General features: G+C 46.3%; 1 protein-coding gene across 1 annotated transcript in view; it reads right to left on the bottom strand.

The window, feature by feature from the left end:
- Positions 1 to 4,537: 4,537 nt before the first annotated feature.
- LOC102708582 (probable pre-mRNA-splicing factor ATP-dependent RNA helicase DEAH4) overlaps positions 4,538 to 12,997 on the bottom strand; it is a 32,030-nt gene continuing 23,570 nt past the window's right edge. The window contains exons 11-16 of the mRNA XM_006664764.3: positions 6,709 to 6,832; positions 6,488 to 6,629; positions 6,330 to 6,399; positions 6,036 to 6,193; positions 5,143 to 5,318; positions 4,538 to 5,060 (exon numbers count right to left, since the gene is read on the bottom strand). Of these exons, the coding sequence (XP_006664827.1) occupies positions 4,910 to 5,060; positions 5,143 to 5,318; positions 6,036 to 6,193; positions 6,330 to 6,399; positions 6,488 to 6,629; positions 6,709 to 6,832 (821 nt within the window). The 3' untranslated portion in view covers positions 4,538 to 4,909. The remainder of the gene's footprint in view (positions 5,061 to 5,142; positions 5,319 to 6,035; positions 6,194 to 6,329; positions 6,400 to 6,487; positions 6,630 to 6,708; positions 6,833 to 12,997) is intronic.

Genomic DNA, 12,997 nt, shown 5'->3' on the forward strand with positions numbered 1-12,997 from the left:
CAGTTCTACTTCTACCCATCTCACTGGTACGGTTCCGTTAGGGTAGCTAATGGAGTGGATCAGGACCGAGTTATCGGCGATTCTGGTGGATCCTTGACTCTGATGGGTCTCAAGGGTGGACGGTGAGGTATCGACGCGGCGATGGGCATGGAGACAACCACGAGCAGGGTGACAACGCGCACGCGACAGGTCACACAGCGATTGGCCTGGCGATAGGCATGGTAGAGCCGACAGTCGGCGCGAGCAGCGGTGATGGCAACGGTGGAGAGGTCGCTTGGAGAGGCGCATGGAGGTCGGCAAAACGTTGAGAGGAGAGAGGAGAAAGTATATGGAAAATATGGGGATGTACTTGAGTTAAACAAAACCCCGCAAGTCACAATTGTCAAGCATTTCAGTTGAGCACAGAAAAGGTATAAAAGAACAAACTTGGCAAAGAGTACTTTAGAATATGCATGTCGGTCTAGCTTTTCGAAAAGACCAATCAGGCAGAAAGTAGAAGACTAGTTATTGTGTCCCACTTGTATGAACAGTATATATATATCCTATATCTAACATCAGAATGAGGGAATGAAAAAGGAAAATAAAGGGAAAAATAGGACTAAATGCGTTGATGAGCAACTATCTCTATGATGGTGATTCACAGCATACTCCCCCTCATAGCTTGTAGCTCGCTATGATGCTCGCTGCTTGCAGCTCCTTCCAGCCACTAGGTCTATAGGCTAGCAACAACGGATTACTAGATCTAGTCAACCTTGAGGATCAACGACAAGGGGTGAGTATGGCAGCAAAAGGCGGCGATGTAAAGAAGAGGGTGGAGCTAGGTCCAGCGAGCGCTTGACAGCTCATGCCCGTGGTGGACGTTGATATGCGGGTGTAACTTGGCGACGACAGCACGACGCCAAAGGTGGCTATTCTCGTCGATGGGCATCCAGAAGTGGGGTGCCCCTTCTCCCCTGGAGCAGTGACATGAAGGGAGGCGGATCGAGGCACTGCCCATCGTTTAGAAGACAAGTCCTCAGCCGGTAGTGTGGTTGGCAAAGGGGATGATAGGGCCTTCAAGTGTACGCAAAGCTAGGCGCAGGGGCCTGGATGGTGGATGGAGCAGAAGCTGGAATGCCACAACTGCGTAGGTACCTAACGATGGCAACAATGGAGGTCAAAAGGGAACATGGTCAACTCGACGGAATGGTTGCTGCTGCTACTTGACATGAATGACGATGAGCAACACATCCAGGAGATCGATCTCTCCCGGTTAATGATGACACGACCAAAAAAAACCAAAATGGATGGCCATCCTTGTGAGGTCAGATTGCTCTCCCATGGGCGATGACGGTGGTGGCATGAGAGATAGTGCTTTGGTGGGGTGAAGACTCAAGTAGTGGACCAAACGAAGGTGTGCTCATGCAACACCCTGTCTCTAGAATCCGTATTAGTCCGCTTTGCACGTTGAGCGGACCCACATTCATATAATATATCACTTACACTTTCGTCTTCACTTTATATATAAAGGTTAACCCAGAGATATACCATGGTTGAAGAACCAAGACTTATAAACAGGTCATAACCCACCTAAACTTCTAACATGGTACTAAACCACCACTATACATCTACATCTGGGCCACATGGACCAAAGCCACAGTACTGCTAGGCTTCAAACGAGCTAGGATGTTACATTCACTCTCTCTTAAGGGTTGAAGCCCCGGCAGCTCGATGTTTACTCGGTAGAGGCCCAGAAACCCCTCCGGTGTAGTCGTGCAACCATGGCCCAAACCACATGCATCATATAGCGAAAGTTTATGCTCGGATACCAACTGTAACACTTTGCGTCCAAAATCCACATTAGTTCACTCTTAACTGCATCCAAAATCTGCAAAGGTGGCTATTCTCGTCATTGCATATGCTGTGTATTCTGCAAAAATCCATAACACTTTGCGTCCAAAATCCGCATTGGTTTTGGTTTTCGCTTTTTTAACTAATTTTTGAATATTCCAAGCTTAGGATCGATCGGTCCTGAGAAAAGAAGAGAGAATCAGACAATTCGATTTCAATCTTTTAAGTCGTCCATAACCAAGTGTCGTGTGCAAAGAAATCTTAGAAATTTGTCACACAAATTATAAAAAAGAATCACATATATGTCCGAACGAAGACTGGTTGAGTAGCTTGCCTAAAAGAGTAGTGATGCACCAATCAAATTAGCCGAACAAAATTTAGTCTTCCACTCTATGGGGCTCTTTGGGTCCGAATTATCAGACTATATTTCTAGATCTCGGTCTTTTTGGTTTTATCTATCTATTTAGGCTGCATTTGTCATCCCTTCTAGCTAACTTATCCCCCTCGTTTTCTGCGCACACACTTCCCGAACTGCTAAACGGTGTCTTTTTTGCAAAAATTTTCAATAGAAAAGTTGTTTAAAAAAATATATTAATCTATTTTATATTTTTTTAATAATTAATAATTAATTAATCATATACTAATCTATTACTACGTTTCCCACGCCGAGGTAAGTTAACTTACCCCTCAAACGAATGTGACCTTAGTCTATTTCTACCATACCCCTGGCCCTGCACCCATACGACCCTCCTATGCCTCCACACTGCCACTCGCTCGTTGCCACTAGGGCTGAAACCAGGACAGATATTTCCGACCGCCCGCCCGTCTATATTAATTTAGGATAAATTCGGGTTACATATTTGGGTACCCGGGAATTTACATGGATCCGGAGCCAAATTCGGGTATTTTTTGGCGGATATGAGATCGGGTTCGGGAGTACTGTACCCGACAGATACGGATTATCCGGGATATAATAAAGATATTACCTGGATATGTATCCGGATTATTATCCGGTTTAACTGTAGCCCTTTTCAGCTTTCCAGGCCTAAGCCGGCAAGTCCAACAAGCTGTAATCCTAGGGAGTCTATCACCTCACGCTGCACCATCAGCCACCGCACTAGCACCAACACGCGCAGACACATAGGCACACAACCCGTTTATCGTCTGGCCTCCGGCCTCCGCCGTCGAGGCAACTGGCCTCCGCCGTGCGTTCGTCACTACTAGGTCATCCTCCGTCGCCCAGCTCCTAATATAATCTCATTTTAGATATGTACAAATGTTCAATAGCTATTATTTATGTGGTATATCTAGTTATTGCTTTGACTTAACATCCATATAAATATTCATACCCGGGAGTGTTCATATCCGTCTTAGTACGTATTTGTATCATATTTGTATCCAATATAATCTGTATTTGATAATATCCGTATTCGATCCAATTCTGATTGCAAAAGATGGGTTAGGATATGGGAAGTGCGAGATCCGACCGAACCATCCGTTTTCACCCCTAGTTGCCACCGCCTGGACCGGCTGGATTTTCATACTTCGTTTGGGATGGGGAACGTGCTGGAATGGCTGCTGGGTAAGTGATGCTATATCCCAGATACATTGGTCATTTTCCATTTTGTAAAAAAAAAACAGTTTTTTTTTTTTTGTTTTTCAACTCACCAATTTCAGGCCCATGTAACCTCTGTTAGAACCAAGGGCAAACTAGGAGTTCGGTTAATAAGCATAAGCGAAACTATTTATGATTGATTAAAAATGATTTATGGGTATTTCACCCATGTGTTTTTATCGGTCTAAAAGCAAAGGTGAAAAAACCTTATAAACGGAAACAAAAAGATGAGGGGCAAGAGTCAATCATCACAAATCATAAAAAAGGGAATCACAATTACACCCAAAGCAAGGGCAATAACACAATTATCCCTAACTAATTTTAGTATATTTTTTTATGTGAGAAGTAAATATGTTTGTAGGGTTGAGTGGCAACAAAATAATTAGGCCCAACAAGCCTTCGCTACTGGGCGCTATCAGGGATGGCAACAGGTTGGGTTCGGGGCGGTAGAGCAATTACCCGTCCGTACTCGAAGGCTGCTGATAGAATTTCCTACCTATACCCATGGGTAAAATTTGATACCCATACCCGTACCCATCGGGTAGCAGTCGGATATCGGGTACCCGTCGAGTTTGCCATTTCATATGTCAAAAACATCAAAATAACCATTTCAACACAGCAAACTAAACATACTGCTCATAATACAATATTGCATCACATGAAAAGTTTAACAAATACAATATATTGCTCGTAATAAAATATTCCAATAAATACACCAAACTAACCATAACAATAATAACAGCACATGCAAATTATCTGATAGTCACATTTAACCATTCAATATTAGATATAGATTCAAAGTTTTTAGTTAAAAGGGAGTACACAAATATTATTACATGAATAACATAATAAGTTTTTAACCAAAATTCAATATATATACTACATTCGGATACCCAACAAGTTACCCGCAGGTGAAGAAAGATAGCCATGCCCATACCGTGTCGATTCAGGTCGGGTACGGATACTACCCGTGGGTAAAAAATCGCATCCATACCCGACGGATACTCGGTACCCATACCCAGATTGCCATCCCTATTCGCTACAAGCCAGAACTAGTTGTCAGTGGGACAAGTGGGTGATACTGAGGGCTCCCATCATTTTGCTTTTCGGAAACAACTTATTTGCAAAGAAGAAATAACATATAAAACTTTTATATACATATCCATATCGATTTAAAAGTAAACACTATAGAATAAATTTAAATTGTGACAAAAAGATCATAAATTTAACCCCAAATTATATGTTTAGAATTTAAACTTTAGCTTATAAGCAGTTGCATAAGCTAACCAATGGGAACTAGAAATGCAGATATGCAGGTGATGCTATGGTGGTCTGGCTAACACGGCTCAATAGTCAGCTAGTTCCAGGTCTCAAATTGATTCTCAAGTTTCCTCTAGAAAAGAGGCAACAAAGTCTGCATTCCCAGTAAAAGCTTCTGCTCGGAAGTATGCCAAATACGTACAGTCATTTCTTGCCTTTTCGTGCCAGGTAGCGCTCCCGAGCTGCCTGTATTTTACAGTCCACTTCAGATTGTTGAGCATCCGTTGCTTTCTTTGGAGCGCTTACTTGTTCGTCCTCTAGATATTCAGGATCTTTTGATGCACTCGAACGACCACTGCAATGAGAGATACTAGAGGTTATTACTGTAGTAGCATAAATTGTCATGTTAGAAATTATTATATCCATAAATTCCATACCTCAATTTGTGTATGTCCAATCTTTCAAGCTTCTTCAAGATAGGTTCAACCCAAGACTGCTCCACGGCACAAACATTTCTCATGAAGGGACGGGTAGTATTTATTAACTCATGGTAGACAACATACACTGGAAGTTGCCCATATTCGTCACCTCCTAGTACTGAAGATGGATGTACCTGCAAAAACAGAATGTAGAGCAAGTTGAAAAGAGTGAACAGCAATTAAACCGGATTTGCTAGATTTATTTCAACAGAAAACATGGAAGGAAAACTTTTGAATCTTCCCATGCACGAGCATAGGCGAAACATCGAACATCAACACACGACCTATCACATGTGCGTGTGCGGCACTATAGCTGCACCAGCAACATTTTATGATATTTCGTATACAAGTTATGTTCTAGTATGATTAGAATGTAATTACATTACAATTATACATTTGAAAGTTTTTCGAGAGATTTCTGTCAAAACTTATATGGGTAATCCCATTAGAAATTGGTACTAAAGAATGTGCTCAAAACCAAAATGACACAATTCTACAAAAGGAGCTTAAACCAGTCACACTGAGTTTTTTGTTCTTGTGCTCTTGTTGCATGATAGAACTGTTATTTGCAGTTAGTATCCAGCATACCTAGAATACTTTGTCCAAAATTACATGAAAGCAAACTCCATACCTTCAGCCAAAACATATTCAGAATATCTAAATGGCTCAAGTAGCAACTGCAAGTTTCATTAGCTTCAACATCTAGTCAAAAATCTGTTACAAATAACCACTACATTTTGGCTTTGTTAAGTTGACTGATGTTTCATTGGCCAGGATTATATCAAGTTTTCCTTACATCTTATTTTTGACACTGAAGAAAACTTAATCTGATAGATTACAGAAGTCAATACCTGCATGAGTTGTACCCTGTATCCAACCGTATGATAACCATTGTGATGCAGCATCCTCTCAGCGAGCTGGTTACCATATCCAACACAAAGAGCTCTCCTTAATTTTCTATAATCAAGGTCACTCTTCTGCCCTCTCCTTACTTGCACATCTGTTGGACCTATATTTACCAAAAAAGAGTAGGTTGAGTAGTAAGTACATCGACATGGAGAAAAGTCTGGTACTCCGTAGTTTTTAGAAGTTAAAATTCAAAAGCAACACAGAAAATTGACAAAGGAGAATTACTGAGTACTAACCTTTTGCAATTTTCTGAATGATCTGACTTAATTGGTTTCTCACATCTTTGCTGAATTTCATGCCTCTCACCTGCAAAAGACAGTTCTATAGTCAAACCATACATTTCTTCTACCGAATAATATTAGCATCAACAGTACAACACATTAGTTTGATTGACCTGCAACTCATGATCTGAGCACCATCCTGGATCATAGCCTGTTTGGTTCCAACTTTCAAATATCTGAAGCAATTGTATATGGTCGCCCCAGCCAGAACCATCCGGAAGTCCTTGTCTTTTCCTCTTTCCCTCCATAACTTTGCTGTAAAGGTGCATTAAGTCCACCATCAAACTCAATGTGTAGCAGTTGCTTTAGATGAATTACAAAACAAAACACCAACCTTCTAATTGGCCGAAATGTGATTTCAGCTGACAGAACTGCAGCAACAGTTAATGCCTGAGATAGACATCCCAATTCATTTGCTTCAATCAAAGTCCTTGAAAGAGAAGGCTCAAGAGGGAGCTCTGCACAAAATTTTCAGAGTATAACTAAGAAACCAAATTTGGACCCCAACTTCCCTGGACCAAGGTATAACCTGCATAGGAATCCATTAGTTACTTGACACTAGAAATTTGACATAATGGTCCTTTTCTAAAACTTACTAAACATCCCAGCACTGAGACCCCACAGCTGTGGCAATTAAGCTGATGCTGATGTGGCCACGAAGTCAACATCATAATAACCAGCGCTGTTGGTTATTGGCACCAAGGGTCGGTGTGAAGTCTGTTTCCTAGGCAGAAGGGGGGATACTCGTGTATTATAGGAACCATTTAATCTATACCACTAGTTTACTAACTAGATAATCTGCTAACAATATTGGACTTATTCCTAATTTAGCATGACTAAACTGCTGCATGGTTGATATACACTGATGTAATTTTCACTATTTTTTTAGCCAAATGAATACTGTAGATATGAGTATTTTTACCCATTAATCTAACTGTAGTAACCAAATTCAGTTCTCATGCATCCAGCCAAGCAAAATCTCTTGCATACAGCATTTGCACATACAACCAATCAAACGACATATTAGAGTTAGCCTAGATGGCTCATACAGGCCAGGCTAGAATGGTGTAGACAATCAAACACACCCATAGCTATTGACGGATGGGTGCAAGTCAATCTGACGGTACCCGTTAACCAACTTTAGTTCAACAAAAAAATAGAGCTGGTTTTGTTGAACCAGCGTCGATCAACAAATACACACAAAGACCCACACCCACATCGATCAATGGAGTGTCTATCAGCTAATTACCATATTTTTGTGCACCATGTAGCAAATTCATGATTTTATGGTGTCCACCGACTAATTACGCGTTTTTTTCGATGCCCTGTAGCAAATTTTGCCTTTTCAGTTGTTCCTGTAATCCTCCTGAGTTCATTTTACACATACACACACTTCACCAAGAAAGGAGGACTGAAAAGTCCCTCCTTTCACTGACCGGACGGTCCGGCAAAAGCTCTCGGCCCAACCCGATAGCCCCAACCGGACGGTCCGGCACCACTAACCCTTGTGATTCGAAGAATTTTTCAGGAAGCCTATTCACCCCTCTCTAGGCTATCTCCCTGGGACTTCAATTGGTATCAAAGCCTGTTCTTCTAAAGACGCTTGAAGTGATCCAACATGGGAGACAAGTCTAGCGACGTTTCCAACAACAATCATGAAGATGAAGGTGGAGAAGTCTGTACTAAAAAGGGAGTTACTATTAAGTTTGACTACTCTAAACTCAATACCTCTTCTTCTAACGTGTCTTTACCCCACTTTGATGACACTCATTATGGGGCGTGGAAGCACAAAATGAGACTCTATCTAATCTCTTTACATCCGAGTGTTTGGAGAGTTGTGTGCACATGGGTAAATGACATGCCGTATGATGAAGAAGAGCTAACTCCAGCGCTAGGAGGAAGAAGCCAAGGAGGTCAAGAAGTATGCTACCACCGTTGCCCAAGCCAAGAACAAGTAAGTGACATTCAAGGCAAAAAGGGATAGCTCCAAGGTTCTCTTCTGGTTCAAGAAGAGAGCTCAAGTGACTTGGAGAGCGAAGATGAAAAAACTCGCTCTCTTGGTCCACAAATTCAAGAAGTTCCTCCGCAAAAAGAGCTATGGAAGAAAAGATAAAGATCGATCCAAACGGCAATCCAAGAAAGCTTGCTATGAGTGCAAGAAATTTGGGCACTTCATAGCGGATTGCCCCAAAGCTCGCCAAGAAGCAGGAGAGCAAGAACAAGACTAAGTACTTCAAGAAAAGACCCGGGAGAGCTCACATTGGTGAAGAGTGGTTCTCAAGCGACAATGAGAGCGAGAAGGAAGATGAGTCCAAGGCAAGATCAAGCGACAATGAGAGCGAGAAGTAAGATGAGTCCAAGGCAAGTGGAAGAGCAAAGGTGTCGCCACCGTGGCTTTCTCTTTATCAAGTATGGAGCGACTCTTCCCCAACATGAGCGACGACGACAACGACCATACGCCGTTGTGCCTTATGGTGCAAGGCCGCAAGGTATTCCTTGCTCCTAAGCATGATAGTAGTGTGATGATGAGTCCGATCATGATGATGATGCCATGCTTAGGAACTTTAGCAAACCCACGCTCATGCACATTGTCGAGCTCATGAAAGTCTTACAAGAGAAGGAAAGTTCGCTTGAGAGGCAAGAGAATCTTCTTATTCAAGAGAGAATGAAAAATGACTCTCTTAAAAAGACCCTTGCCGGAAAAGATGAGAAAATTGATGACTTTTGTCTAAGAAGCTCAAATTAGCAAATCAAACCATAGAAAATCCCAAGGATGTTAATGGAACTCTCGAGAAGACAATTGTGTCCATGAATTTGAGGCACAATAGTCTTGAGAGTAAAATTGACAATCTTGAGGTCAACCTCTCCAACCCTAAAGACAACACTATGGTCAATACCATCTATGATTGTGAAAAATGCAAGAGTATTGATTTAAATGTTGTTGAGGCTAACAATGCAGCTCTTAAGGAGTTGAAGAAGAAGAATGAGAGGTTGGAGACATTGGTGAAGTTCGGATGCATCCGAACTTACCAATCCAAAGAAGCCCTCAAGACTATCACCACTTATCACAAGGATAAGTGGGGCCTTAGGTTATTCCCCAAACACTAGTACTAGCTCAAAAAGGATCATAATCAATGGTCAATCATGCCTAGTATTTGTGAAGGGGAAAAATTGTGAAGAGGGAGGTAAGAACAACCTTGAGGTCAGGTGGCCTAGATAGGACCGAGCAGTCCTGCCGGAGCCCTCTGTCCAGCAAAGAGGTCCAGCCGAACGGTCCGGTCCTAGGGCCTGGACGGTCCGGCCAAGGCCCTCTGTCCCCCAGTGTTAGTATCTCAATTGTTACTCTCATTGGTGAGAGGATGACACTCAAACTTGGGGCAATTTTCTGTTTACTTATCACCAAATGTCATGCCTTCCCGGGGGAAGGTTGGATACATATTTATAGCTGCATTCTAGCCTAAAGGATGTTGTCCTAGAGCATCCTAACAACCTGTCCTAGAGTATCCTAACCTGTTCTAGATGCTGTCCTAGTAACTGAAAAGCTGGAAAAACAAAGGTAGGACCCCACAAGACCAAGACCAAACAGCCCAAGACTTATTCCTTCATTCTCCCCCTAAGTCTTGTGCGTCGTCTTATGGGAAAGTTGAGCCATCCCGATCCGGGAGCAAAGCTCAAGGAACTTGATCCTCCCAAGGGGCTTAGTAAGCAAATCTGCAAGCTGGTCCTTGGTGTTGATGTAGCTCGCCTTGATGCTCATTTCCTCCAAGCAGTCTCGGATGAAGTGGTACCTCACCCGGATGTGCTTGCTCCGTTCTTGAAAAACGAGATTCCTTGCTAGGGCCAGAGCAGACTTGCTATCCACCCTGAGCTCCACCGCTCTAGTGTCTGCCGAGGAGATCACTGAGCAGTCGAGCAAGCCAGAGTGCCTGGGTCGAAGCAGTGGAGGCCGCTATGTACTCGGCCTCGCAGCTGGATAGGGCCACCACCTGCTGCTTGACCGACTGCCAGCTAACGAGGCACTCGCCGAGGAAGAAGAGAATCCCGCTCGTGCTCTTGCTAGTGTCGATGTCGCCGGCGTGGTCGTTGTCGGTGTACCTAATGAATTGTGCCTTTCCAGGGCACCTCGGGTAGTAGAGGCTGTGGTCGAGAGTCCACAACGTAGCGGATGATCCTCTTCACAGCCTGCTGGTGCTCCATCGTCGGTCGCTGCATGAACCGGCTAACGTAGCAGACGAAGAATGCCAAGTCCGGTCGTGTGTGGGCGAGATAGCGAAGGCTCCCCACAAGACGCTGGTACTGCGTAGCGTCCACCTCCACCGTGCTGTCCCGGCTCAACTTCAGCCTCTCCTCCATCGGGGTGAGGGCTGGGTTGCAATCGATGAGCCCAGCTAGCTCAGCGACGCGCTTGGCGTAGGCAGTCTAGCAAAGTGTGATCCCGGAGTCATCTTGGTGCACCTCGATCCCCAGATAGAAGGAGAGGGGCCCCAAGTCACTCATCTGGAAAGTGGCCTTCATGCCTTCCTTGAATGCTGCCACCTCCGTATCCTTGGTGCCGGTGATCACCAAGTCATCAACGTAAACACCCACCAGCAGGGTATTTCCTCCATTTCCCCGCCGGTAGATAGCTGCCTCGTGCGGGCTTGGTTCGAAGCCCATCCCCTTGAGCATGGAGTCCAACTTGGCATTCCACGCCCTCGGTGCCTGCCGCAGGCCGTACAGAGCCTTGTGCAGGCGTAGCACCTTGCCTTCCTTGCCGGGGATCGCAAAACCCGACGGCTGGTGCACGTAAACGTCCTCCTTCAAGTCGCTGTTGAGGAACGCCGACTTGACGTCCATGTGATGGACACGCCAGCCTTCCTGAGCCGCCAGCGCAAGGAGTCGCACAGATTCCATCCGTGCGACGGGGGCAAAGGCATCATCGAAGTCGATCCCCTCCTGCTGCACGAAACCACGTGCCACCAAGCGAGCCTTGTGCTTGACGATGCTCTAACTTCATCCCTCTTCAGCTTGAACACCCACTTAAGGGAGATCGCACGATGACAATGAGGGAGGTCAGCAAGCTCCCAGGTGCGGTTCTCCTTAACCACGTCCAATTTCGCCTTCATCGCGGCGCGCCATGCCACGTGTCTCTCGGCCTCTGCGAAGGACCGAGGCTCGCCATCATCGCACGCAAGGTGCAACTGTTCCTCCAAGTCATGAGGCACCAGTCCCGGCATCGGCTAGTCGCCGAGGAGGTCCTCCATCGTACGGTACCGCAAGGGCTCTCCATCATGGTAGGCGTCGATGCGCTCCTCATCATGCGAGAGCGGAGTAGTGAACTGCACCGGGCTACGCTCGACGTGAGCTGGTGTTGGTGTGGACATGCCCTGAGGGGTGGCTGTTAGCGCCGGAGTGCGTGGGGTTGCCGGCTGTGGTGGTGTCGGCGAAGAGCTCGGCGCAGCCGAAGTCGTGGCTCGAAAGCGTGGCACTACCAAAGTGGCGGGTGCCGGAGTTGGTGGAGTCTCGAAGACGGGTAGGCATGCTCGGTGAAGGAGAGCTGCCCACTCCCCCAGCTTCCTTGAAGTGGATGTACTCGACAGTGAAGTCGTCGTACGTCGGAGTAGAGCCATTGTCCACCGTCTTGTCCCATGCCCATCCTCGCCCTTCGTCGAACACCACGTCGCGAGCCGTGCGCACACGTTGTGTCTCCGGGTCGAGAGTGCGGTAGGCCTTCGAGCCCTTCGTGTAGCCGATGAACACCCCTGGGGTGCTCCTGTCGTCAAGCTTGCGATGTGGCCAAACTCCTTGGCGAACGCGAGGTTGCCGAAGACCCGCAGGTGGGAGACCGATGGCTTGTGCCCATGCCAAGTCTCGTACGGCGTCCTGCCATCGAGAGCCCTGGTAGGTGAGCGGTTGAGGATGTAGACGGCCGTCACCACCGCCTCCCCCTAGAGGAGAGCCGACATCCCTCTCTGCTTGAGGGCTCGAGCCATCCCCACAACCGCCTGGTTGCGCCGCTCAACGACGCCGTTCTGCTGCGGGCTGTACGGCGCGTAGTGGCGGTGAATACCTTCATCGGCACAGTACGACGTGAATTCAGCCGCCGTGAATTCGCCGCCGTTATCGGTGCAAAACGCGCAACTTGCGGAAACACTCCGCCTCTGCAGAAGCCTGTGTGCACCTGATGGTGTCTGCAGCCTCTCCCTTGCTGCCGAGGACCGTCATCCACATGTAGCGGGAGAGGTCATCGACGAGCAGCAAGAAGTAGCGTCGTCCTCCTGGTGTGGCCGGAGTCACTGGGCCACACAAATTCCTGTGCACAAGCTCGAGCCGCTCCTTGGCTTGGAAGCTCGTTTGATGGGGAAGGGGAGCCGCCTCTGCTTCGTTAACACGTAGACGTCGCAGAACTGCTCCACATAGTCAAGGCATGGCATGCCTCGCACCATCTCCTTGGTACCGAGCCGCTTCAGGGCCTCGAAATGGAGATGGCCGAAGCGCTCGTGCCACTGCCATGCCTTGTCGTCCCGGCGAGCGGCGAGGCACACGGGTTGTGCTACCTGCACGTTGAGGATGTAGAGTCGGTTGGTGCCTCTGGTTACCTTGACAAGGAGCCGACCACGGCGCTCCCTGATCTTGCGCCGATC

The sequence above is a fragment of the Oryza brachyantha genome, unplaced genomic scaffold, assembly GCF_000231095.2.
Source record: "Oryza brachyantha unplaced genomic scaffold, ObraRS2 ChrUN-Ctg46, whole genome shotgun sequence".
In the NCBI taxonomy this organism is placed as follows: domain Eukaryota; kingdom Viridiplantae; phylum Streptophyta; class Magnoliopsida; order Poales; family Poaceae; genus Oryza; species Oryza brachyantha.